Source organism: Oncorhynchus keta, chromosome 34 (assembly GCF_023373465.1).
Source record: "Oncorhynchus keta strain PuntledgeMale-10-30-2019 chromosome 34, Oket_V2, whole genome shotgun sequence".
Classification (NCBI taxonomy): domain Eukaryota; kingdom Metazoa; phylum Chordata; class Actinopteri; order Salmoniformes; family Salmonidae; genus Oncorhynchus; species Oncorhynchus keta.
Window position 1 is genome coordinate 37,276,220 of NC_068454.1, and position 25,880 is coordinate 37,302,099.

A 25,880-nucleotide genomic window follows, 5' to 3' on the forward strand; every position below is an offset into this window, starting at 1 on the left:
TGGTTACATGCTGATTTGAACCAGCTAAGGGTGCTTTACTATTCTTGGGTAGCAGAATGCCATACTCAGTGATTGTCCATCCAAGTTGTTGTCAGTACAGGTGGTTTGTCATTATTGATACAGTATGCAGCAATACTTGTTTCACCTCTTCCATGCTCACTTTACAGAATTCCAAATGACATTGCTCGTCTTTCACTATTTGGTCAGTTATGCATGGATATGAAGGTTCAGAGTTTGTTGTGGGCATGTCATGCCTAAGCTTGCTAATCTTACCAATGAAAAAATCATTACAGTAGTTGGCAATATCAGTGGGTTTTGTAATGAATGTGCCATCTGATTCAATGAAGGATGGAGCTGAGTTTGCCCTATTGCTTGGGCCGGGCCAATACCAGTATTGCGATACTTGTTAGTATGTTGGCAAGGAAAGAAGATAGAAAGCAAATTTAACTTCTTTAGGAAAACAGCTGTAATGTTGGAAACTAACATCATTATGTTGTCATCCAGAGACACATGTAATTATTTTCCAAGCTATAGCACAATATTTGACTTACAGCAGGTTTTTTAAGGACCAAAGAGATTACTTTGTGTTTTCGCTTGTGCTATGGAAAAAATATTGTGAGACTGGTATTGTCCCAGCCCTACTTTTGACACAAACTTTTATTCTAGTGTACTCTAGTGTAGATTTGACCATGTGTTTTAGGTTATTGTCCTGCTGAAAGGTCAATTCATCTCCCAGAGTCTGGTGGAAAGCAGACTGAAACAGATTTTCCTCTAGGATTTTGCCTGTGGTTAGCCCCATTCCGCTTATTTTTATCCTGAAAAACTCCACATTCCATAACGATTACAAGCATACCCATAACATGATGCAGCCACCCCTATGCTTGAAAATGTGGAGAGTGGTACTCAATAATGTGTTGTATTGTATTTACCCCAAATATAACACTTTGTATTCAGGACACACAGTTAATTGCTTTGCCACCTTTTTTTGCAGTGCTACTTTAGTGCCTTGTTGCAAACAGGAATAATGTTCTGGAATATTTCTACTCTGTACAGGTTTCCTTATTTTCACTCTGTCAATTAGGTTATTATTGTGGAGTAACTACAATGTTTTTGATCCATCTTCAGTTTTCTCCTATCACAGTCATTAAGCTCTGTAACTGTTTTAAAGTCACCATTGGCATCAAGGTGAAATCCCTGAGCGGTTGCTACACCAGTGGGGTAGCAATACATCCAATACATCCAAAACATCCAACTACAAATACCTAGGTGTCTGGCTAGACTGTAAACTCTCCTTCCAGGCTCATATTAAACATCTCCAATCCAAAATTAAATCTAGAATCAGCTTCCTATTTCGCAACAAAGCCTCTTTCACTCACGTTACCAAACATACCCTCGTAAAACTGACTATCCTACCGATCCTCAACTTGGGCGATATCATTTACAAATTAGCTTCCAACACTCTACTCAGCAAACTGGATGCAGTCTATCACAGTGCCATCCATTTTGTCACCAAAGCCCCATATACCACCTACCACTGCTACCTTAATGCTCTCGTCGACTGGCCCTCGCTACATATTCGTCACCAGACCCGCTGGCTCCAGGTCATCTATAAGTCTTTGTTAGGTAAAGCTCTGCCTTATCTCAGCTCACTGTTCACCATAACAACACCCACCCGTAGCACGCGCTCCAGCAGGTATATTTCACTGGTCATCCCAAAGCCAACACTTCCTTTGGCTGCCTTTCCTTAACGAATTGCAAAAACCGCTGAAGTTGGAGACTGATATCTCCCTCATTAACTTTAAGCATCAGCTATCTGAGCAGCTTATCGGTTTCTGCAGCTGTACACAGCCCATCTGTAAATAGCCCATAATCTACCTACCTCATCCCCATATTGTTTTTATTTACTTTTTTGCTCTTTTGCACACCAGTATTTCTACATGCACATCAGCATCTGCACATCTATCACTCCGGTGATCATTTGCTAAATTGTAATTACTTCACTACTATGGCCTATTTATTGCCTTTACCTCCTCACGCCATTTTCACACACTGTATATAGACTTTTTCTATTGTGTTATTGACTGTATTTTTGTTTATGTGTGTAACCCTGTGTAACACTGTGTTGTTGTTGTGTCTCACTGCTTTGCTTTATCTTGGCCAGGTCACAGTTGTGAATGAGAACTTGTTCTCAACTGGCCTACCTGATTAAATAAAGGTGAAATAAAACATATTTTTTTCAAGTGTAATTAATTCTCCATGTTCAAAGGGATATTCAATGTCTGTTTTTTACCCATCTACCAATAGTTGCCATTCTTTGCGAGGCATTGGAAAATCTCCCTGGTCTTTGTGGTCTTTGTGGTTGAATCTGTGTTTGAAATGTATTTCTCGACTGAGGGACCTTACAGATAATTGTATGTGTGCGGTATAAAGATGAGGTAGTCAAAAATCATATGAAACACCATTATTTTACACAGAGTGAGTCCATGCAACTTATCATGTGATTTGTTCACTAAATCTTTGTTCCTGAACTTATTTATGCTTTTCATAACAAAGGAGTTGAATGTTTATTGACTCAAGACATTTCATCTTTTCATTTGTAATACATTTGTAAAATAAATGTAAAACATAATTCCACTTTTACATGATGGGGTGTAGGCCAGTGACAATTTTTTAAATATTTAATCAATTTTAAATTCAGGCTGTAACACAACACAATGTGGAAAAAGTCAAGGGGTGTGAATACTTTCTGAAGGCACTGTATATCAGTGCATGCGTAACAACCTAACCATCACGAAACTTCTATTCGATCAAATAAGCCTCACATAGCGAATTAGCAATTACATTTCTTGTTGACCAAATTCTACACTCTCTCATTGACCTCCATATAACAATTCCTTACTTCGTGGGCTTGTTTTCGTGGACATATATTGGGCGGAGTTAAACCTCTCACTTTGCCTCTTCCTTTCTGGTCAAGAGATTTGGGCCAGTAACCAAAATGTCGCTGGTTCGAATCCCCAATCCGACTAGATGAAAAATCTGTCATTGTGCCCTTGGGCAAGGCAGTTAACCCCTATTGCTCCTGTAAGTCCCTCTGGATGAGAGCATCTACTCGTTGTCGGTAATCAAGCCTACCAATGTTGTGTCATCAGCAAACTTAATGATGGTGTTGGAGTCATGCTTGGCCACATAGTCATGAGTGAATAGGGGACTAAGCATGTACCCCTCAGCGGCCCCAGTGTTGAGGATCAGCATGGCAGTTGTGTTGTTGCCTAACCGGGGCGGACCATCTGGAAGTGAAGGATCCAATTGCAGAGGGAGGTGTTTAGTCCCAGGGTCCTTAGCTTAGGGATGGTGGTCTGCTTGAAACATGTAGGTATTACAGACTCGGTCAGGGAGAGGTTTAAAATATCAGTGAAGACACTTGCCAGTTGGCCTGCGCATGCTCTAAGTACACGCCCTGGTAATCCGTCTGGTCCTGCAGCCTTGTGAATGTAGACCTGTTTAAACGTCTTGCTCAGATCAGCTAGGGACTGCGTGATCACACAGTCGTCCGGAATAGCTGGTGCTCTCGTGCATGTTTCAGTGTTGCTTGCCTCAAAGCGAGTATAAAAGGCATTTTGCGCCTCTGGTATGCTTGTGTCACTGGACAGCTCACAGCTGGGTTTCATTTTGTACAAGTTATTGGTGGTTGAAAATTCCTTGTGCCAAAAAGTAAGCTACCCATCCAATAATGTTTATCAGCCAGCTGGAAAAGAGAAATGGTCAGTTGTTATTAGCTTCTATAGCCACAGAGCCATAAACCCCGCCCATTTCTACAATTTCTGTTCTTACAATTTGAATTTGGTTTCAAACCTAACCTTAAACACACTATTAACCTTATGTCTAACCCTACGCTAATATCCTGTCTCTACATTATTTTCAACCTAACTTCCGTTTCTCCTCAGAAACATAAGTGGGAACTCTGCTCAGGCGTCTTTCTACGTCTGCTATGTTAGATTAGCTTAACCCTAACCCTAACTCTAACCTTAAATTATGACCAAAAAGTACATTTTAGTAGCCAATTTTGACTTTGTGGCTGGGGAATCGAACTTTGTGGCTATAGATGGAAGTGGAAACCGTAATGGTCTGTCATTTTTAACAGCTAGCCTAGTGCATTTCACATTGTGTTGAGCTGCTGAGAATACCTCCTGAAGACCAGAAGGAGCATCAGTCATTTCCCAGGAAAGGGGAACTGCACCCGTTGATTTGGACTTTTTTTTTGCTTGTTCCTCAAGTGTTCTGCTAATATAACAACATGTACCTTTCATTGTTATTCCCAGCCGATACAGATACTGTGCCTATCGACATTTTATCTGGTGGTAATGGGGCTACCTTGTCAAACATGTCAGAGTGGTCATATACCTTCCTGTGTGATGTCCCTTATACAACAGGAGTTCCCTGATCCTGGTGCAGAATACACAGGGTTTCTCCCTCCCCATATTGACAGATACCATTCAATTAAATAATAAAAGACAACACAAGTAAAAGTTGTGTCTAGTAACATTTTAATGCAGAGTGCCAGGTCCCTTTGCATTCAGAGACATCAATATCAAGCCTGTCTGTCAGTCTGGACATCATCACATCATCTTGCAAGTCTCCAAGTGCTGGCTCAATAAATGCATCTGTAAAAACATAAGCAGTCACTGTTCTATTACCAATGGCAGTTAGGGATAGGTGATATCTGACACACCAACATGCAGTACTAGTCAAACGTTTGGACACACCTACTCATTCAATGTTTTTTCTTTATTTTTGCATTGTAGAATAATAGTGAAAACATCAAAACTATATAATAACACATGGAATCATGTAGTAAACAAAAAAGTGTTAAACAAATAAAAATATATTGTAGATTTTCCAAAGTGGCCACCCTTTGCCTTGATGACAGCTTTGCACACTCTTGGCACTCTCTCAACCAGCTTCATGACGTAGTCACCTGGAATGCATTTCAATTAACATGAGGGCCTTGTTAAAAGTTCATTTGTAGAATTTCTTTCCGTTTTAATGTGTTTGAGCCAATCAGTTGTGTTGTGACAAGGTATGGGTGGTATACAGAAGAAAGCCCTATTTGGTGAAAGACCAACTCCATATTATGGCAAGAACAGCTCAATAATCAAAGAGAAATGACAGTCCATCATTACTTTCAGACATGGTCAGTCAATCCGGAAAATGTCAAGAACTTTTAATGTTTCTTCAAGTGCGGTCGGAAAAACAATCAGGCGCTATGATGAAACTTGCTCTCAAGAGGACCGCCACAGGAAAGGAAGACCCAGAGTTACCTCTGCTGGAGAGGATAAGTTCATTAGTGTTAACTGCACCTCAGATTGCAGCCCAAATAAATGTTTCAGAGTTCAAGTAACAGACACATCTCAACATCAACTGTTCAGAGAGACTGCGTCAATCAGGCCTCCATGGTAGAATTTCTGCAAAGAAACCACCACTAAAGCACACAAATAAGAAGAGACTTGCCTGGGCCAAGAAACACCAGCAATGGACATTAGACCGGTGGAAATCTGTCCTTTGGTCTGGAGTCTGAATTTGAGATTTTTGGTTCCAACCGTCGTGTCTTTGTGAGATGCAGATAAGGTGAACGGATGATCTCCGCATGTGTGGTTCCCACCGTGAAGCATGGAGGAGGAGGTGTGATGGTGTGGGGGTGCTTTGCTGGTGACACTGTCTGATTTATTTATTATTCAAGGCACACTTAACCAGCATGGCTACTTCAGCATTCTGCAGCAATACACCATCCCATCTGGTTTGCGTTTAATGGGACTATCATTTGTTTTTTAACAGGGAAATTACCCAACACACTTCCAGACTGTGTAAGGGCTATTTGACCAAGAAGGAGAATGATGGAGTGCTGCATCAGATGACCTGGCCTCCACAATCACCCGACCTCAACCCAATTGAAATGGTTTGGGATGAGTTGGACCGCAAAGTGAAGGAAAATCAGCCAACAAGTCCTCAGCATATGTAGAAACTCCTCCAAGACTGCTGGAATAGCATTTCAGGTGAAGCTGGTTGAGAGAATGCCACGAGTGTGTAAAACTGTCATCAAGGCAAAGAGTGACTACTTTGAAGAATCTAAAATATATTTTGATTTGTTTAACACTTTTTTGGTTACTACATGATTCCATATGTGTTATTTCATAGTTTTGATGTATTCAATATTATTCTACAATGTAGAAAATATTAAAAATAAAGAAAAACCCTTGAATAAGTAGGTGTGTCCAAACTTTTGACCAGTACTGTGTACTATGCTGAAGTTTGAACAAGTCAGACTAAACCTACCGAATTCTAGTCTCCCCATCGACAACCGTTGGTGAGCAGGCAACAGGTGAGGCTGGAGGTAAGGTCTTCGCCAGCGCCCCATTAATGGGCATGGCAGCATAGATCAGCCCCCTGGCCCCTGGCATCAAAGATACTGCTTGGTCAAACACAAACACACACACAGAGCACTGACTACATTATCAATGATGTTTAGGATTTGCATGGTGGAACCAACCTGATCACTGCATTCACCTTTCTATTTCACTTCAGATATCATGACATAAAAATAGAATGGTAAACGCAGCGATAAGGCTGCGTTTACCAGGTCAAATGTCACCATCCTGATTCAGGTGTCCTCCCTAGGAATGCTCACAGCAAGGGTATGTCTGGGTGATGCTTAGGGTCCCCTTGCTGGTCTTCTCTATGTTGCATGTTCGGCAGCAAACTGGACATCTCTCGAAAAACTGCAGCAGGCGTTCCTCATCTAATGAGGTGGCGTTGACTGGGAGGGCCTGTTACAGGGTGATAAAATAGACATCCAAGTGGCAAATTGCATTTTCTTATGAAGAAAGGACAATGCTTTTTGATGATGCACTTCACAACCAAAATGAATCTATAACTTATATCTGCTTGGCTGGGTAATTAACCTACTAGTTTACAGTGGTGACATGTCATTCAGAGCACCACCTGTTTTGAGCCCCACCTGTTTAGCAAAAAATATGTTTTTTTCCCCTTGCTTTGCATGTTATTTTGGCATGAATACATGTCACATATCAGTTTGCAAACAATGTAAAAAATAAATAATAATTTAGTTAATAAAGCCGCAAACAAACATGGTCTCTTTTTTGCTTTCTTGAGTAAGGCAGCTCCAAAATGCAGGTGTTTTAGTCTAGTTCAGTGCTTTCTGTGGTGGTGGGGCAGTCAGCGGAAAATGCGGTAGCGTAAGGGTTGGTAATGTTCTCTAGTTGCGCCGTGATTGGCTCAGTGTTCTGTCACTCATGGGGACACTACGTCACCTCAAAATCTACAGGTAGAGCTCGAAAATTCAAGCCCCTAGAGTGCTGCAATAGACTTACATTAGAAGTGCCCATCCAAGGTGGCTCAAGGCAATTGGCCACAGATAAAATTGTTAAATCACGTTATATCTACTGTAGCTTTGATTGGACTGATCATGTCAACATCATACTTTCAAAATCTTAGCAAGCAGTCATCTTGCATCAAGTCGGCAATCTACTGGCAAATATTTTTCAATCCTTATCATATGAAGAGAAATTATAGATAAAACGTATCGGTGCTCTTCGGCCATAAAAATTATACAAGTTGGAAATGGCAAATTTAACAATAAATGCTAAGGCGTCACTGCAACACTGGGTTCGATCCCAGGCTGTGTCACAGATGGCTGTGACCGGGAGACCCATGAGGCCCAGCGTCGTCCGGGTTAGAGGAGGGTTTGGCCGGCCGGGATGTCCTTGCCTCATCGTGCTCTAATGTCTACTTGTGGCGGGCCGGGTGCCTGCAAGCTCACTTCGATCATTAGTTTGACAGTGTATCCTACGACACATTGGTGTGGCTGGCTTCCGGGTTAAGAAGCAGTGTGGCTTGGCTCTCGACCTTCGCTGAGTCCGATGAGACAGGATAGTAACTACAAATTGGATATCCCGATAAAGGGGGCAACACCATGGGCCAGTAAAGTTTGAATACATTGGCCATCTAGTCAATCCAGCAGGTCTTCTGCCGTGCTCAATACAACTGGAAACTTGGAAATCTCAGACAGTGAGTTCAAGACAACTGGGATAAAACTAGACTGGGAAAATTTTGAACGGTCATCCAACTCGGAATTCCAAGTCGGAATATCGGGCCTCTTTCTAGAGCCAACAAGGACCTCCGCACCACCTTCCTGTTCAAGTGAGCACAACAAGGTAAGTCCAAAAATGTATGGTATACTGCTGCATGAATTATTAAATATGCCAGTGGGATATGCATAAGCCAAGAGAGTAATACTAAGTGCACAGTGCATTCGGAAAGTATTCAGAACCCTTGACTTTTATCACATTGTTACCTTACAACCTTATTCTAAAATTGATTAAATTGTTTTTTTCCCTTCATCAATCTACTGTACACACACAATACCTTACAACAAAAAAGCAAAAACAGGTTATGAATTTTTTGCACATTTATTTAAAAATAAAAATACCACATTTACTTAAGTATTCAGACCCTTTACTCAATAATTTGTTGAAGCACCTTTGGCAGTGATTACAGTCTTGAGTCTTCTTGTGTATGACGCTACAAGCTTGGCACACCTGTATTTTGGGAGTTTCTCTAATTATTCTCTGCAGATCCTCTCAAGCTCTGTCAGGTTGGATGGGGAGCGTTGCAGCACAGCTATTTTCAGGTCTCTCCAGAGATGTTTGATCGGGTTCAAGTCAGAGCTCTGGCTGGGCCACTCAAGGACATTCAGACACTTGTCCCGAAGCCACTCCTGCGTTGTTTAGGCTGTGTGCTTAGGGTCGTTGTCATATTGGAACCCAGTCAGAGGTCCCGAGTGCTCTCGAGCAGATTTTCATCAAGGATCTCTGTACTTTGCTCCATTTAGCTTTCACTCGATCCTGACTAGTCTCCCAGTCCATGCCACTGAAAAACATTTCCACAGCATGATGTTGCTGCCACCACCATGCTTCACCAAAGGGATGGTGCCAGGTTGTTGCCACACGTAAAGCTTGGCATTCAGGCCAAAGAGTTCAATCTTGGTATCATCAGACCAGAGAATCTTGTTTCTTATGGTCTGAGAGTCCCTTAGGTGCCTTTTGGAAAATTCCAAGCTGGCTGCCATGTGTATTTTACTGAGGAGTGGCTTCCGTCTGGCCAATCTACCATAAAGGCCTGATTGATGGAGTGCTGCAGAGATGTTTGTCCTTCTGGAAGGTTCTGCCATCTCCACAGAGGAACTCTGGATCTCTGTCAGAGTGGCCATCAGGCTCTTGGTCACCTCCCTTACCAAGCCCTTTCTACCTTGATTGCTCCGGGTGGACAGCTTTAGGAAGAGCCTTGGTGGTTCGAAACCTCTTCCATATAAGAATGATGGAGGCCACTGTGTTCTTGGGGATCTTCAATGCTGCAGAGATGTTTTTGTACTCTTCCTCAGATCTGTGCCTCGACACAATCCTGTATCTGAGCTGTACGGACAATTCCTTCGACCTCCTGGCTTGGTTTTCGCTCTGACATGCACTGTCAACTGTGGGACCTTATATAGACAGATGTGTGCCTTTCCAAATCATGTCCAATCAATTGAATTTACCACAGGTGGACTCCAATCAAGTTATAGAAACATCTCAAGGATGATAGCAAAGGGTAGCAAAGGGTCTGAATATTATGTAAATAAGGTATTCCTGTTTATTATTTTTAATACATTTGAAAAAAATTCTAAAAACTGTTTTTGCTTTGTCATTATGTGGAATTTTGTGTAGATTGATGAGGAAATGTTTTTATTTAATCCACTTTAGAATAAGGCTGTAACGTAACAAAATGTGGAAAAGGTCAAGGGGTCGGAATGCTTTCCTTAGGCACTCTATCTCCAGTGCTTGATTTATGGCTTCGCATATGACTGCCATACACTCCACTCGGGCTCCCGAGTGCAGCAGTCTAAGGCACTGCATCTCAGTGCTAGAGCCATCACTACAGACACCCTGGTTCAAATCCAGGCTGTATCACAACCAGCTGTGATTTGGGAGTCCCACTGGGCGGTATGCAATCTTCCGGGTTTGGCCGGTGTAGGCCATCATTGTAAATAAGAATTTGTTCTTAAATGACTTGCCAAGTTAAATAAAACAAAAATAAAAGCACTATTCTGATTTTCTCTGTTGCCCACATCTTCAATATTTAAATATTTAAATAATAATGTTCCAGGGTCTTAACGATGGAGGATCATTTTATATCCAGTTTTTAAGTAAACGTTTTTTTTTAATGATTGAAGAGAAAAGTATTCAATGAGGGGAAGTGAAGTGGGCGGAGTGCTGATTTGCACGTGGAGCTTGGCAAAAGGGGGCATGATTTGTTGACATAATTGTAATCAAAACCCAACCTTCATTTACTGATTGTGATGCAGTGAGGTTCCAAAAACCGTTTTAGAAGACCCTGACTGACTTTGTAACCAAAATCATCCTATTTACACTTTGAAGTCAATTTTGACACTACAATAAATGTGTATGACTCATATCAATGCCACAAAGACCGTTTTCAAAGGCGTACTTTGCTTTTATGGGTCAGTCGTTCTTTAACTATTCAAATGTATCTTGCATTTTTATGGGCTGATTGTTTAGAAATTGAGGTATGGGTATTAGCCCAATTGTGTCCAATTACTTTGCACTTAGTAAAACAACATGCTCTTATGGCAACACGTTACAGTTTGGAGGAGCCATTACGAGTTTGCTTCATTTTCTTTCACTGACACGAAGTCCTCTGTCACGTGGTGAAGCCAGCATGGTCAAAGTTACAGCGTATGCGGTATTATGTGAAGTCACATAAACCGACCCTGGATCTGCGGTTAGGGGCACGTTTGCGTGTCTTCTGACGTCAGAAATGGGTCGTGCATGTTCTTCCGCCCCTAATATATAAGCAACAATATAGTGGTAATTGTGTTTCAGTCACAGATGAACTTCGGACATTAATACTGTCCAGGTAAATTGCTTCAGAATTAGTTCAACGCCAGTGCTAGCAGAAAAAAATTGTGTTCCTTGATATTGAATCGCGTTTACGATAAAGTGTCTAGCTGAAATAGCGACTGTTAGTTTAAAGTTGCATGAAGCTAAAGTTGCTAACTGGAACAACGATGGCTAGAACGCTGCAACTTGACACCTTTGAGTTGGTCAATTTAGTAGCTAACTAGATAGTTTTCCCCTTCTCTGCAAGAAGGTCGAATTGGCTAGCGAGTTACGTCGCTTGATGTTGAACACTTCTGCCCATGAGCCAAGCCCTAGTTAGCTAGCTAGATTAGCTTGTGCATGCTAACTAGTACTTAGCTAACTCCAGCGCAATGTGCCGTTGAGCTATTTCATGCACACATTTGGTTGACTATGTCACACTGTGCATTTTGTTTTTCTGGGCAATGTGAACGGTACCGTCAACCAATTTAAGAAATGCATCGTAAATTAAACTAGGTAATGTGGTCGAGCGAGGTATCCAACGTCAGTGCGGTGCGTCTGCTATAGTTAGTTTATTCTAGACTTAGCTAGAGCCTATATGTTCCAAAATAGTAAATTGTTCTGTTATTGTGCCTTTGGACACGCATCGAACTGTTGCTTGCTTGCTTCAAAACATACGCTACACTCTTGATGAATCCTGGACAGGTAAACACATGCGTCATGTGACCCACTTTTGGATTTGGGATTAGCTTGCCAATGTATGTACTTTAACCAATATGTAAATCAAGAATAATGTTTTCACAAGTTGGGAACGTTATGGAGCTTGAGTCCCACACTCAAGTGAATTTACAGTGTCAGTAAATTGGATACCCATGCATTATCATCAGCTACCTTCCTTGCACAATCATTGGTTGCTTATATTTTGTTTTGATAGGAATGTAGACTGAGCAGTATTAGCTAACAGTACATTTTTGTCAGCAGGTGAAGAGATTCCACTGGAAAATCAGAGGGCTCTTAAAAGACTGACTTAATTTGGTCCTCAACATGGGGGTTGTAATATCCCGGTTTAGGGTATGTATGGCATAACCTGTGTTTTCCTCTTGGTGATATGTATCACAGGTTGGTGGCACCTTAATTGGGGAGGCTGGGCTTGTGGTAATGGCCGAGTGGAAAAGGTGGAATTGTATCAAATACAGCAAGTATATGGCTTCAGTGTGTTTGATTCCATTCGCTCTGTTCCAGCCATTATTGTGAGCCGTCCTCCCTTCATCAGCCTCCACTGATATGTATGGCTGAATATGTATAAAATATATTTTTAGGAACTTAGTTGGCTCTCAGTTTACAGTTAGAATAGTAGAATACACAAGGTGCAATTTTGAAATTTGGTTGTGCATCAGTTTTTTGCTGATGTTGGTCACTCAAATACCCATGTCAGCTAAAAAAATGTTGATTGAGAAGTTAGTCTAGCCTGTTATCTAAACTTGTAGTACTCATGGCCTTATACTGACTGGTCATGTGCCCAGGGCCCTGACTTCCAGGGGACCCCATTGATTTTGTTTTCTTTGTCAGTCTCTCTGATAACCTATTAAAGGAAAAATTACTATCATTTACAGTGGTCCATAACACTAATGTGAGGACAATATCTTTCATTTTGTCGTTTATAAGGTTGGTAGCAATGTGAAACTTGTTGTGGAAATCTGTTGCAGCTGAAGTTTACTACAAAACCTGGCAATGCTCTATGGGCTAGCTAGCTAGGTACGTAGCCACACGCAATAATACCAAAGTCAATATCTTCACGTGAAGTAGCTAGTTAGCTGTAAAATCGTCTAAACAAACTGCACTGTCAATTTAGGAGTCTACATTCTCACCATGTTCAACCTGCATTATGACATGGGCCAGTATTGAAATCTGACATGTATGATAGACGCTTTTGCGATCTTAAAGGCCTATTCCTGTTTACTTCCAGTGTAGTGAGCGCAGCCTTATCGTAATGCTACGTCATACCGGCCCAACTGCTGCCTGATTAAACTGCAATAGCTCAGATACAAAAATGAAATGACCCAGGGAAGCGGTAGTTCATCGCCCAGAGATGCATAAAGTCTTTACTTTAGCATGGCATAAGTCATGGCAAAATTTGTGGAATTGCAGGAAATTAGATGTTAAACTGCTTTATTATAATTTTTTGCTTTAAAACTTTCTATACACCCCATGGAAAAAATGTGTAGAAATATACTTTAAAACAAAAAAATTATCCTGAGGGGAGAGCAACCAAATTTCACTTAGGGGCTTGTCCTAGGTACTAGTAACACGCATTTAGTTAAGAGTGAAGTAGTTTATCTGCACAAATCAGTTGACTGCGTGTGGGGTATGCAGACCCACGAGCCACTGCAGGCCCTGTGAGTTCAAAATGTGTGCCCCCCACCCCCATCAAAGTTGCCCATCCCTGCTATAGAATGTATGGCTTAACTTGTTTGACATTTAAATAGTGCAGCATTAAAGAAGTGCTCTGCAATGCTCACAAACACACAAGATGTATTATGCATAAGCTGCTGTGGTGTTATTGACATTACTGAATATCTTTCATTGGATGTTAAATTGTGAAAGGGATTAGTTGACTCTGTCTACATTGCTTATATGTTTGAAATAACATTGTCATTTTCTACTAGTATAGAGGAGAATGTGTGGGTGATACTCATTGGCCGATATGTAATTCAAGTCTAGTGATCGTTCACTTGTTTGAGCTCTGTTTAGTGCAATATGTCCATGCATGGGACAGGAAAGATACAAAAACCTCTGCTTTCACATGTTATGGCTTTACTATTCAGCACTTCCTAAAAACAAATGCTGTTTTATGGGGTAATGGACAATAGCATTGTTATCATATCAACATGATAATTGTAAATGTAATGATACTATAGGCCTATATACGGTTTAGCAGACAATTTTATCCGAAGTGACATACAACGGCGAATGCTTTTATTTGTATTAGTGGCCCCAGCTATGGCCTGTAATTTAGGAACAGCATATTTTTTACAACAAGTGGAAATGCAAGTGCTTTTGAATGACAGTTTTGTTGATCACAAGTTTAAAACATTTTTTAAATACTACAATGACTCAATACTTCTCTTGCTTTTCTCAAAGAGAAGCAACAATCTGCACATCTAGATGAATGGACAGTACTATTTTTCACACAAGTTGTGTTCTGAATGGGAACATTTGGTGGGAACATGCAGTACTTTGAACTTATACAAACTGGAAGGCAATGTAGGGACCCTCAACTCCAGAAAATAAGCCTATGTTTATAACCTATGGATGGTACCCTGCTTTCTTAAAACTGAACTCCATGCATGTCTTCAATCTCTAATTGTATCTCATTTATTTTTCTTTGGACAGACTAAGCCATCAACTGTAGAGGTTTTGGAAGGAATTGACAAGGTATGTGTTTCTGCTTTTTGAAAAAATATATTTAGCCTCAGAGGCTACACTCCCTCAAGATGACGTTGATCAAGAGTATTTTGGGAACTTGCTCTAGACTAGAGATTGACCTTATTACATTATACAGATCCTGTCTCGCTCGAGGTTTAGACCACTGGAACCAATGTCCAGTGGAGTGACAGACACACATGTTTCCTAGCACCAGCGCAGGATAGGTCGCTACGCTGTCCACCAACTGATATTTTTGGGGGTGAGGTTAATCAACACCGAGAACCAAAGGTGTTTCCTTTCCATCTAAATATAAAGGAAAGATAAGTTGGCAATGCAGTCTGATTTAAGCCTGCATTGAATACATAGGCTTTTGTCAAGATCACAGGAGGAAGGGTGGAAAAGTCATGTTTCCAAATGTTACGCCACAGTCCAGGTTCCAACACTTATATTGTATTGATGTTTGGCTTTATGCTGGTTGTTTATGTATTCATCATACACACACGAGGTACAGTATTGACATAATTGTAGCCACAGGGTTATGTTGGATAACTAAAAGTTCTGATATTAGTATTATAATTTGGGAATACTAAACTTCTTGTCAGTTTATAGTGAGAGAGAGCTGGGCTATATTCAATGTGTTTTTTTGTTTGTTTTTGAGGAACATGATCATTGTTTTTTACAGGATATCCAGGCTTGTGAGGAATGTCAAGAACTGTATCAAAAACAGTTGAAGTTATGGGTGTGGAGACTGCTTCAGTACTCATCTCTTCTTTACCTGATGGCTAGCATAATTGTGTATCTTTGGTACCTCCCTGAACAGATGATTGGAAAGGTCATATTGGTCCTTCCTTTTGTTGTATTTCCACTATTGTAAGTATAGCTGTTTAAAAACATTTCTAAAGAAATGGATTGCTAGAACTACTAATAGTTTGTTACTGAACCTGCAATTGAGGTTCTAATATTTCTTTCAACAGTGTATGGCTCCTTCGAAAGGGGCTGCTCACTCTTTTTAAAAGAAGAACAGAAAAAAACAGTATGTGCTTTGAACTGTATTTACCTCTGCCTCATCATTATTATGACACCGCTGCTAATCTCTGTTATCTATATGTAGTCTTTTCATTTTTTTTTACTGCATTGTTGGTTAGGGGGTCGTAAGTAAGCAATTCACTAAAGTCAGCTAAATCTGTTGTATTTGGCGCATGTGACTAATACAATTTTACTTGACATTCTGCTTTTGGTGTAATCACTCAAATGTCGTTTTTTGTTTCAGATGAAAAATTGGAGGACCTCAAATCACAAAAACGAAAAATGGTAAGTTCACTTTTTTACAGGTTTGCTTTTGATTGGGTGAACATCGTCTAGACCGCAATTTAGAATCCCACCATAGCTGATCCCTTATCTTTAAAAGGAGTGTTGTGCGGCATTGCAAAGTATTTATGCAGTACATAAAACGGTTGTTGTTTGCATTAACATCTTTGGTGTAATATCGCAAACTGACAGGGCTGTTTTACCATTAAAGATTCCAGCTTTAAAGGCCCAATGCAGTCAATTTATTTCAGTTTTATATCAGATTGTACAGCTGATGAAACTAAGACTGTAAAAGTGTTAACATTTCTGATCAGCGTTATTTCCTGATAGTTGCTTGTTGAAATTACAATCTACGCAGGACCTTCTAATCAGCAGTTTTTCATTGGCGGGAGTTTCTGCTTTCCATGGTGACATCACCATGCAGTAAATTGGTTAATAGAACAATTGTATTTACATGTTCTTTTTAACTAGTTAAGTCAGTTAAAGAAATTCTTATTTGCAATGTTGGCCTAGGAACAGTGGGTTAACTGCGTTGTTCAGGTGCAGAACAAGATTTTTTACCTTGTCAGGCCCCCAAATTTGCTACTCTCTTTAATTCCTGGTGTCGCAACCTCGACGGAGCTATATCCTTGGCCCAAATGCTCTAACCACTAGGCCACCTGCCGCCCCACTATACCAAGCGTTACAAACCTCTCTGCCAAAAGCTAGTTTTTGGTTTTCCCCTTCCCACTCAAACCAGTCCCAGATAGCCCTAACAAAATAATTTATTGAGCAATAGTTTTGCTAAAAAGCTATTTTTGCCCATTTGTTTTTTAAAATGGAAATCTATTGCAATAAGGTACTTAATTGGTAACCAGAAATGATTTGATACTGATGTAAAAAATAATAATAATAATGTGAATTGCTGCATTGGGCCTTTTTTAAAGGGTGTAGGCATACTACGGACACTTATTTTCAAAAACATTTTACAATGCAGTGATAGAATGTTGGTCTGGCTGCCATTTTGACTTTTGTAGGTAGCTCATTTTGTGGAGTTTCATAAGACTGAAGAAGAAACATCTAGTTGAGAATATCCACATACTTCAAAGACCATTTGTATGAACAGGTCTTAGATCAGCACGCCTACTCTGAGACGCTTTGTTTATGTGCCCGGATCTGTGCAGATGCATGACAGGATAGATGTGGATCGTAGGACCCACCTGTTTTTAAAGCAGTTCATTATTTCAAGAAATCAATTAGTGTGTTTACATGCTCTTTTTAATTTGATTAATGATGATATGGAAGGTACGACATTAGTCATCATTGATGTCTTCATTACTCATTGGATTTGAACATAATTAAATGTATGGAATGGTGACATGTCATAACATCATAGGTCAATTAACAGATCACACAAGCGTCTTGAATAAAAACCTGTGTAGTCAAAGGGGTTAACTGGAACACCAATCCTTGCTTCAATACTCCAATGCTTGCCTGAAGACAAATTCAGTAAAACATCATAGTATTCTTCTTTTTCATTTTTTTTAATAACCCAAACAGGTGTCTCAAATCAACCTGACTTTCAATTTGTGCTTTATTTGCCCTTTTAATTTCCTTTTACATTGAAAATATGAACTGCTTTTGTCCAACAGCTTCTAGAGGTGATGGAGACTGAAACATATAAAACCGCAAAAATAATTCTGGAGAGATTTGATCCCGATTCAAAGACAAAGGTGAGTATTCCATCTTCCTCTGAGCCCACTAATTCTTTGAATACCCCCCGCCGCTATAATTAACCTTGACGGTATCCTTCTTAATCTTGTTTCCAATTTGAAGGTGCCAGAATCCATTCCAAGTGGAACACCTATGACTCCAAAACCTGGCCAAGGTAATATAGTTGGCTAGATATTTTAAGGCCTTTCATGTGCTTGCGTTGCAGACCACTGATAAACATAATCCCTGCATTGTTTCCTCCATTAGAACTCCGTCAGCGGTATGTCACTCCTCGGCCCCCGGTGGCGGTGACTCCTGCTGCAGGACGTCCTCTTCTGGCACCAGGGGCCACCCATGCAGGACCGCCCCTCCACTCAGCTCCTGGAGGACCCCCAGAGAGAATCCTGTCTGCTGAGGCTGCTCAGCAGAGCTTGATGAAGAGGCCCATGACCCCTGGCACACCGGTTCCAGGAGTGGGTGAGTTAGCTGCACACGGGGACTACATCATAATGTGGTCGATTTTTAAGGTGATTTACCCATCCCTGTCTCACCAGTCCTTCAGGGATGGGACTCTATTAATAAACATTTTTTTTAAATATTTTTTTACTGTACCGGTATGACAGTTTGTTTTACAAATGGTAGTTATGACCAATTAATTGTAGTATTTGAATCCATTATGGTAGGGTTTGCCGTAAAACAAACCGAAGGTCAAGCTTGTTCCAGAGAAGAGGCGATAATGGTTAACAAAGTCAATAGGTGTGAAATTGTACCTAGATTTTAGGGCCATTTGCAGCATCAAATTTGTTCCAATTCAAAAACAAACAAAAGAATTCTCACGACAAAGGGTTATTCCAAAATAAACCGGACACTAGCCAGGTTTCCATCAAACCTTTTTATACGAGTGGAAGTACATGTAGGATTAAAAGAAGTCATGACAGGCCTGAAGGACAGGCCTTAAACTTTCCAAATGTAGACAAAACAAAATACGCTAGACAAGGTGGTGTCTTTTTGTCTGTAAAATTAATTATGCAAGAAATGGTGGTGGAAATGCCTTAATGTGCATATATTGATCTAATATTAAATGGAAGTAAACTTGGAGTCACGTGATATGTTGTGTGTTATTCACACTACAACTCTGGAAAGCTTTCTTCATTAGGCTTCAGATGAAATTATACTGAACAAAAATATAAACGCAACAAGTGGAGTGTTGGTTTCATGAGCTGAAATAAATGATCAGAGAAATTTTCTATAAGCATAAAAATCTAATTTCTCTCAAATTGGGCACATATTTGTTTACATCCCTATTAGTGAGACTTCCCATTGCCAAGATAATCCAACCACCTGACAGGTGTCATATCAAGAAGCCGATAAAACTGCAGGATAATTACACAGGTCCACCTTGTGCTGAGGACAAAAGGCCACTCTAAAATGTGCATTTTTGTCACAACACAATGCCACACTTTTGAAATTGGCATGCTGACTGCAGGAATGTCTGCCAGAGCTCTTGCCAGAGAATTTAATGTTAGTCTTTCTACCATAAACTGCCTTCAATGTCGTTTTTAGAGAATTTGGCTGTACGTCCAACCAGCCTCACAAGTGCAGACCACGTGTAACCAACCCAGGACCTCCACATCCGGCATCTTCGCATGCGGGATTGTCTGAGACCAGCCAACCGGACATCTGATGAAACTGAGGAGTATTTCTGTCTGTAATAAAGACCTTTTGTGGTGGGGGGTGGGGGACTAATTCTGATTGGCTATGCTCACCCAGGCCCACCCATGCTTGCGCTCCTGCCCAGTCATGTGAAAGCCGCTGTTGGCTAGAGCACATGCGCGAAGACCAGCATGGGCTCATTCGCTTTCCAACATATTTGTTGTGACAACCAGTAGTAAAGTTGAAAATACGATTTGAAACCATTTAACTTATATTTTTTCATTAGGTACATAGGAATTTAACCGCAGAAGTAATTTTTATGTGCACTACATCCACACGCACAACCATTTATCCACAACAGGTCAGTTTGATGGGTCATCTTGTGGGAAAACGCCTATGTAGTTTTTATGCAGATTTTACAATCTTTTACAACATTAAAATCTGTCGCCCATTGGATGGAAACTTAGCTACTGTCAGTTTATGTTAAGTGTATATTTACTCTTATGTAAACATGCGGTCTGGCCTTGGACACTTCATAGGAAATGCGAAAGAGGGCAAACCGTTAAAGACTGTTTGCTTTCCCAGAGAAAGCAACATGGTGTAATTGCCATGTGGAATGCCAACTGAAGTGTACAAGAGCCAAGATCACTTTAACTATGATTAATTAGGTAGGCCGGCATTTGTTCTCTGGGCATTGGTACTGAAATGTTACTAAATGCCTTTCTATTGGCCAGGTGAAATTGCGTTTGGCATAGGCACACCATGCAAATGTTTCATATGGCTCGAAACTCAGGCACTTTTGTGGAAAATTGAAAGTGAAAAGCAATTTGATAGAAAGAGTCACCACAGAGTTTCCATATGTTGGTAAATGAATAAGCAGCAGGAAGCTGAGACTTTGCCAAGTCTCCCAGAAATGACCAGTCATCTTCCTATGATTGCTCTTGATGTTAGATTATATTAATTACTGCTCAGCGACACAGCAGGGATTCTCGTTCAAGTGCTTTGCAAGTGAGATCCATTTCCAAGTCATTATTAAAACCTGTCCGTATCAACCGTTTATCATGGTCCTCTGCCGCTAACTGTTGATTTGTCTGGTTTCTTCTCCTCTGGCGCAGTGTGTGACGATTTGTGTTTGAGAACAGACTTTGTGCAGCTAATGTGCATGTGTGTTTGCCATAACAGGAATGCACCCTCCAGGCCCACCCTTGGCCAGACCTGTTCTCCCCCGGGATAGAGGCACCATGGACAGGGTCATTGAGTACTTTGTTGGCGATGGCCCTCAGAATAGGTAAAATGTTGCTTCTGTTTGAGTGTCACCCAAATATTTGCTTTTGGAAATCAAATATGTGTTTGTGCAGATGTAAGCGCTATAGGAATTTACAGTTAAATTTATTTCTAGTGACAATTGCTATGTTTAAATACAGCTAAATTATCTTTAATTTCATTGCATGTATGCATTCTAACAGATTATTTTCTCCCTCCAGATATGCCCTCATATGCCAGCAGTGTCTCACCCATAACGGCATGGCATTAAAAGAGGAATTTGAATATGTTGGTAAGATTTAGAGAAACACGACTCTGTCAGTCTCCATCAAACACTGCGCCTTCATTTGCCCTCTAGCATTTGGCAGTGCCGTATATCATCAGGCTCTTAAAAGCCTCTGCCACTACCAGCCTCTGTAAGCAAAAAGAGCCCATCTAGATTGACTATGCAAATGAGTGTAACCCATCGATCTGATGAGTTTATGCGTCTTTGACTCAATTCTTCTTGGAATATCATTGGTTTCATTTTCATTATACATGAATCTGTGTCTACATGGAAATGTATGACAATCATTCAGTTGACAGTCGCTTTGGGCCTGGTGGTTTGTGTCTCGTTTCAGCCTTCAGATGTGCATATTGTTATTTCCTGAATCCTGCGAGAAAGACCAGACCCCAAGCCCCCCGACTCTCTGAGGTCACTGCTGAGGCAAAGACACCCTCACACGCACCCATACCAACATCACCAACACCTGTGGAACCAGCACCTGTAGAACCAGCACCTGCCCCTGAAGCTGATGAGAGCCCCGCTACTGCAGGTTTGTCTCTGCGCAACCTCATCATTCTTGTTCCCAAATTCACTGCTCAAAAAAATAAAGGGAACATTAAAATAACACATCCTAGATCTGAAAGAATGAAATATTCTTATTAAATATTTTTCTTTACATAGTTGAATGTGCTGACAACAAAATCACACAAATTATCAATGGAAATCAAATTTATGGCAGTCAGGCTACCTCTGGCCATTTGAACGTTACCTGCCCCAATGCATAGTGCCAACTAAAGTTTGGTGGAGGACTAATGGTCTGGGGCTGTTTTTCATGGTTCGGGTCAGGCCCCTTAGTTCCAGTGACGGGAAATCTTAAAGCTACTGCATACAATGACATTCTAGACGATTCTGTGCATCCAACTTTGTGGCAACAGTTTGGGGTAAGCCCTTTCCTGTTTCATCATGACAATGCTCCCATGCACAAACGAGGTCCATACATAAATGGTTTGTCGATCGGTGTGGAGGAACTTGGCTAGCCGCCAGCCACTGATTAAAAAAAAAATAAATAAATAAGTAAAAAAAATCTACCACCCACTCAGATTTTTTTTTTAGTAGACCAAATAAAAAAAATATTCACACAAATTACACCAACAAAACACAAGCGGATGAGCATGCGTTGCAATGCTTCTAAAATGTAAAACTAGGCAGGAGTAATGTGGTATATTGTTTAATTACATTTAACCAAAATATCAGATGAGACTATGTTCACGGTTGAACTAATGTGATTAGCATGAGGTTGTAAGTAACAAGAGAATTTCCCAGGACACAGACATATCTGATATGGGCAGAAAGCTTTAACAAGAATTTATCTAACTGCTCTGTTCATTTTACACAAGCTATTACCATTGAAATAATACCATGTTATTGTTTGAAGAGTGCACGGTTATGTACTCAAATGTATCAATAAGCCAATTAGGCACATTTTGAGCAGACTTGATACATTTTGAACAGTAATGCAATGGTTCATTGGAGCAGTCTAAAACTATGCACATACACTGCTGCCATTTAGTGCCCAAAATCCAAATTACGCCTAAACTGGAATAATGCATTGTGGCTTATCTCTTGCATTTCAAAGATGATGTAAACAAAAAAACATGTATTTTGTATTATCTTTTATCAGATCTAATGTGTTGTTCTCCTACATTAATTTCACATTTCCACAAACTTAAGTGTTTCCTTTCAAAAGGTATCAAGAATATGCATATCCTTGCTTCAGGTCCTCAGCTACAGGCAGTTAGATTTGGGTTTGTCATTTTAGGCAAAAATTTAAAAAAGGGTCTGATCCTTAAGAGGGCGAGATGTTACTGTGGTAATGCTACTCCTCATGCTTGTGCCTGTGAGATTGAGTCCAACTCGTAGCCGCTTTGTCTTCTCTTCCCAAACAGTTGATACTCAAACATTGAAAAACAACATAGCTTGTAAATAGCCAAGAAGAAGAACAGTCTCACTTCAGTAGACTTTTGTTTAAAGTAAATTAGACCAACTTTTACACCTGTGCACAGTGCTATGAAAAATGTTTCGCTCGTCACGTGAGCACAGCCCCAGCCAGTTAGTGTTGTCGTGGGATAGGCAATAGTAGGATTTGTGCGGTTGTTTGACCTTGTGCGGTTTAATTGACCAGCTATGAAACAAATAAGCAGAAATACTTAAACCGATACAGCAGCATTTATTTTGCTAAAATGTGATCATACTTGACAATTAAAATATATATATTTTTATTCACACATGCAAGTGAACTGGTGACTCTAGAGCCCTGACCACCCACCAACGTGGCTGATGAAATAGACATCTTTACCCGCCAATGCTAAAGTCCACCCACATTTGGCAGGTGGTCGGTTTTCATTTTTAGGCCCTGATTGGCAGAATTTCCTGATTTGTCTTCATTGCTTACTTTCTTAAATGCCTGTAAATTGAATTGATCCTCAATTTTAGTTGCTGAGAAGCAGCCTCCTCCCCCAGCTGAAGAGATCCAGGAGTTGGTGACTCTGACCACAGATACTGCCCCAGAAACAGAAGTGCCAGGAACTTCACAATCTCTGCAACTCACCCCAGTGAAGTCAGACGGGGAGCTGGATGTATCAGACATGGAGGTTGAATAGAATGTAATTTCAACACATTAATTTATGCTAGAGCTATATTCTATGTTTTTTTGGGGGGGGGGGGTCTTTCTGTTTTTAAAGTCAACTTAATAATGTTTAGAATAATGCTGTGAGGTAGAATGGCAGAATAACAGGCAATGGGCTTGGTATTAACTTAAAGGTATTTTCTTGTCAGTTGTCATGGTACCAATATGACTTTAATGATTGGAATAAAAGTGAACAGCCAACACTTGAGATTTTACGTCATGTCCACGGTACTTTCACTTCTATACATTGCGCAACAGCACACTTAGGTCAGCTAGCTAAGTTTAGCGTTGATGCACTTAGTGTGTTCTACATAAGCGGAAAAGCAATTTCCCACATTACTATTGTATTTGTGACTTGTCTCTATCCATGTTGTCTACAGACATGCAAGATGATGACAATAACGAGCCAAAATCTAGCTAGGCAGTTTGAGTTTCTGCACATATGTAGAATGAGGGTTTCTTTTTTTAAATGTAAGTAATTTGCAACATTGTTTTAGTAGTTTGTCTTTTGACTGAGTGTCTTACCATGTCTACAGAAGTGCAAAAAAAATGTCCTGTCTGGTGTGATGAAATATTTTTAGGGGGCAGATATTTATAGATACTATGGTATACGTTAGTGCCTTTTTAACAGTATTGACTAGGTTTTGGGTAGTCCTAGTACAATGGGACTAACCACATGTTTACACAGTAATAGTACAGTCATAGTAGTACTTATTTATTGCTTAAGAGGAGAAATGAAGCTGTATTTGCTGTCCTCTGCACCTGAGTGCCTTGATGCGTTTTATGTTTCCACGTTGAAATGAATAAAGACTTGAGTCATTGTCAGAATGCATGCGTTTGAAAATGCCAGTTTCGTGTGACCCTGCTATTTGGAGTTCAAGTTTTAATCTCCATTCTCTCAGGCTCCCAGAGTTCATTGTTGAGAAGGATGTACTGCTGATTTCTGAAGCACCCATTCCAACACTTAAGGTACACTATATATATATATATATATGAAAGTATGTGGACTCTCCTTCAAATTAGTGGATTCGGGTATTTCAGCTGCACCTGTTGGTGACATTGTCGGTAGAATGGCGTTACGGAAGCGCTCAGGGACATTCAGCATGCACCGTCATAGGATGCCACCTTTCCAACAAGTCAGTTTGTCAAATTTCTGGATATCAATCGAGGTAAGATGTAGGCTATAAGAGTATGTTGAAGGCTAGCTGTATTGGGTGCAGATGACTGAACTGCTCACTTTTGTGTCTGTCTGCAGGTATACAGATGAGGCATACAAAGGTAGTTCAGTTGGTATTTTATGCAGATTGCATTTACCATGCTCCTCCCTTACCTCTTCAATAAATATCCAATAGTCCTCTACATTATGGACAAGGTATGTGTATGAAAACCATTATCAAAAGTTTATTTGTTTTCACATTTACCACAACCAAGGTATACATGTCGTATGTTTTGTTATTCATCTGTATAATTACATTTTTCTCTCTATGCCTCTGATAAATATAACAGGTAACCTGTTCGATCACCATGCACTACAAAATCATTCTTGCTATGGAGAACATCAACACATTAACATGCCAGAGACTATACCCATTGGATTTGGGGCTCTGATGGGAGTTTACCTCATATTTAGATTTTTTTTATTCTGCTTTGCCACTAAAATCACAAGCACTGACAACTAAAGTATTGTGTTACTGTTATTCATATTAAAAATAACGGGAGGGGGTTAGTTAAAAAACGAACCCCAAAAGGTTCTGCAAGGATCTGTTAAAAGGTGTTCTTTGAAGAACTTTTAAACGGTTCTTCAAAGAATTTAGAGGTTCCCCAACAGTTTCAATTTAAAGAACCCTCAAAGGATACTCTAGGAATCTTTTATTTTTATAGTGTACGTATACAATGCATTCGGAAAGTATTCAAAACCTTCACTTTTGCCACATTTTGTTAGCGTTATAGCATTATTCTAAGCTGGATTTAATTCTTTTTCTCAGCAATTTACACAGTACCCCATAATGACATAGCAAAAACAGGTTTTCATAAATGTCTGCAAATGTAGTACAAATAAAAACTGAAATACCTTATGTAAGTATTCAGACCCTTTAGCTATGAGACTCAATTTAGCTCAGGTGCATCCTGTATCCATTGATCATCCTTGATATGTTTCTACAACAACTAGATTGGAGTCCACCTTTTGGTAAATTCATTTGATTGGACATGATTTGGAAAGGCACACAACTGTCTATATAAGGTCCCACAGTTGACAGTGCACCTCAGAGCAAAAACCAAGCCTCGAGGTGGAAGGAATTGTCCGTAGATCTCCGAGACAGGTTTGTTTCGAAGCACAGATCTGGGGAAGGGTACCAAAACATTTCTGCAGCTTTTAAGGTCACCAAGAACACAGTGCCTTCTATCATTCTTAAATGGAAGAATTTTGGAACCACCAAGACTCTTAGAGCTGGCAGCCCTGCCAAACTGAGCAATCGGAGGAGAAGGGCCTTGATCTGGGAGGTTACAAAGAACCCGATGGTCACTCTGACAGAGCTCCAGAGTTCCTCTGTGGAGATGGGAGAACCTTCCAGAAGGACAACCATCTCTGCAGCACTCCACCAATCAGGCATTTATGGTAGAGTGGCCAGACAGATGC

General features: G+C 40.4%; 1 protein-coding gene across 3 annotated transcripts; it reads left to right on the top strand.

The window, feature by feature from the left end:
* The first annotated feature begins 10,834 nt into the window (after positions 1 to 10,834).
* Positions 10,835 to 24,072, top strand: lnpa (limb and neural patterns a). Of its 3 annotated transcripts, none has more exons than XM_035750033.2 (13): positions 10,835 to 10,986; positions 11,931 to 12,020; positions 14,343 to 14,384; positions 15,058 to 15,245; positions 15,350 to 15,408; positions 15,646 to 15,686; positions 17,315 to 17,395; positions 17,499 to 17,550; positions 17,643 to 17,852; positions 20,211 to 20,316; positions 20,513 to 20,583; positions 20,912 to 21,106; positions 23,050 to 24,072. In XM_035750033.2, the coding sequence occupies exons 2-13, from the start codon at positions 11,994 to 11,996 to the stop codon at positions 23,214 to 23,216; spliced, it is 1,239 nt and encodes a 412-aa protein (XP_035605926.1). In that variant the 5' UTR covers positions 10,835 to 10,986; positions 11,931 to 11,993; the 3' UTR covers positions 23,217 to 24,072. The 3 variants fall into 3 exon arrangements, with proteins under 3 accessions (XP_035605926.1, XP_035605925.1, XP_035605927.1); XM_035750032.2 differs by having other exon boundaries at positions 10,848 to 10,986; positions 11,928 to 12,020; XM_035750034.2 differs by lacking the exon at positions 10,835 to 10,986 and adding an exon at positions 11,004 to 11,654.
* The last annotated feature ends 1,808 nt before the right edge of the window (positions 24,073 to 25,880 follow it).